This window comes from Acipenser ruthenus, chromosome 1 (assembly GCF_902713425.1).
Source record: "Acipenser ruthenus chromosome 1, fAciRut3.2 maternal haplotype, whole genome shotgun sequence".
Classification (NCBI taxonomy): domain Eukaryota; kingdom Metazoa; phylum Chordata; class Actinopteri; order Acipenseriformes; family Acipenseridae; genus Acipenser; species Acipenser ruthenus.
In genome coordinates, this window is record NC_081189.1 from 33,654,200 (window position 1) to 33,656,859 (window position 2,660).

Sequence of the window (2,660 nt, forward strand, 5' to 3'; positions counted from 1 at the left end):
GGTTCAAGTATTCTGCCTATGGGTTTTTGCAGTTATTCTCCTGAGAATCCCAGGAGGTGAGTATTCATTAATATCCATTAACTATTGGAATATTTTACTTGAAATTCACATTGTATTTATACTCAGTCATTTTTTTTTTAAACAAATGTAACAAATAACGTCCACATCTCTGTTATTACCGACGTTAATATATTAGATATCTTTTTTTTCTAAAGGTTAATATCGTAATGTGTATAAGAGACATTGATATTTATTATTTTGTTTTTCATTACCATACAGATGTTTGCATGGAAATAATTGGAGGCAAAGAAGTGCCAGAACATTCAAGACCTTTCATGGCTCTTGTAACAGGGAAGGGTATTTGTGGAGGAGCATTAATCAGTTCCAAGTGGGTAGTGACTGCAGCACATTGTTATGACATGTAAGTAATTCAAATTACAATATCCAAGGCAAAATAATCCAGTAACATCTGTTTTAAATGTATAGCTGCCTTGTTAAATTTGAGATAAAGTTGTACACTAGAATGCTATGCTAATGCCATGTCAGAGAATCAAGTTTACTATTTCTCCCTAATATACCAAAATGTTTTCTATTCAGTCACGGATAAAGGTCCAACTGTATTTATGCTCTGGGATCTAACAAGATATTTGGGCTACAAGTTAACTGTGGTGTACCAAAGTAAATGTGTAGCACAGTTTGATAAAAACACAGACAAGCATAATACTGTAAGTCACATAGTCACATGTTTGATAACGCTTTGGAATAAACTGCAAATTATTCAGTGAATGTATCACACTGTTGGCATGGTTTGGTGAGATATGCATTATATCATTTTTTAAACAGCAGCCTACAGGTCATACTTGGAGTCCATTCACAGAGCAAGAAAGATAAAGCATGGCAAATAAGGAAGGTCAAAATGAGAGTGCCACATCCATGCTATGACAACCAGACCAAGGTTAATGACATCATGTTACTGAAGGTATTTCATTAATATACTATATATATATATATATATATATATATATATATATATATATATATTCCACTTTATGGTTTGTTTACTCTCATTGTATTTTACACTTTTTGTATTACAGCTGGATAAAGCAGTCAAGACGAACAAAAATGTCTCTTTCCTCCCACTACCTGAGTCAGGCAAGCATATCCAAGCTGGAACAAACTGCCATATAGCTGGGTGGGGACTTGTCAGAAACGGGGACATGAAAGGATCAGATGTATTAATGGAAGCCAATGTCACTGTTATTGACTGGAGAAAGTGCAATAGTGAAGAATACTACAATCTGAATCCTGTCATAACAGTAGATATGCTTTGCGCTGGTTCAGTAGATAATAAAGTTCGAAGAGATTCGTGCAAGGTAAGTTAGTTCTCTTTTCACACTTTTCTTGCCAAAAAATGTATCTCTTAGAGACCCACCAGACGTATGTACAGACCACTTCTGGATTCACAATACCGTATCGTTAGGTAACAAAAAGAGCTCTATTAACATGTAGATAGTAAGTGATGTGAAGAACATTGCAATAACCTATTTATAACAGTGACTATTAAAAGGATGACACTGCAGTCAGTCAATATTTTTAGTTTTATTTCTCCACTTTCTATTCGCTTATGATATATCTCCTGGGTTTTATATGAATTTGTAGCAGGGGATTTATGTTAGTGTGGGATTGTACAATTATATTCTCCATGGTAAATTTGGTCAAACGTGGCCCACAAAAAAATATCCTTGACCTTTTTCACAAGCATTTGTAAATATTTAGACTACAGTTTTAACTTGATCTATAGTGGCTTTTTAATACATACATGCATTTTAATACATTTTCTTGTACAAAATATATTAAGCAGCTAGAATGTCAATGAAGCAGTGGAGTATATGCATGGTTTAAAACTCACTGATTTAATTTTTAACAGGGGGATTCAGGTGGTCCATTAATCTGTAATGGAGAATTCAGAGCTGTTACTTCCTTTGGTTCTAAATGTGGTCTTCTTAAAAAGCCTGGTGTGTACACACTCCTGTCTCAGAAATACATCCAATGGATCAAAAAAGTAACCAGGGGTGATGCCTAAAATATTTTATGAAGGAAATGACCAAAGCTTTTTTTATACTTAAAATATGTGAGGTATCAGTTCAAATGAAAGATGTGGGGGCTAACAATACAATAGCATAGTCAGTTGTGTTAGTAAAATTGATAAAAGGCCATATTGCTGCATTGTATTTGTATTTCTAATAGATGTTCACTTTCTATCGCCATTGTTTTCTTACATCTATGCCCTCTCATTGTATGACCACATACCAACTTACTTGATTATACAGTATTCATTTGCATATCTATATTTAAACCACAGCTTGACTAAAAGTTAAATATCAATGAGCTGTGATGTTGCAATGAGTCTATCAGTGAATTACAGAATCTTAGATGACTTACTTCCACTTAATCAATTGCACACGAAGAGGCTTAAAGAAAACAAGTTCTCTCCCCTTCTGTAAACCTTGTGTTCTTGAAGGCAGACAAAATAATGTATTATTATGAATTTAGGTGCATTCATATTTTTTTTGTTTCTTACTAATCTTGTATGACATCAATGAAACATTCTTATTTATATGTATTTATTCTTTGTTAAGTATTAAGGTTACCTTAATTTG

General features: G+C 33.4%; 1 protein-coding gene across 1 annotated transcript; it reads left to right on the forward strand.

Annotated features, from left to right (window-relative positions):
- Nucleotides 1-2,660, forward strand: LOC117420525 (granzyme A-like). The gene is made up of 5 exons (XM_059035809.1): nucleotides 1-56; nucleotides 280-421; nucleotides 847-979; nucleotides 1,095-1,373; nucleotides 1,928-2,660. The coding sequence occupies exons 2-5, from the start codon at nucleotides 288-290 to the stop codon at nucleotides 2,081-2,083; spliced, it is 702 nt and encodes a 233-aa protein (XP_058891792.1). The 5' UTR covers nucleotides 1-56; nucleotides 280-287; the 3' UTR covers nucleotides 2,084-2,660.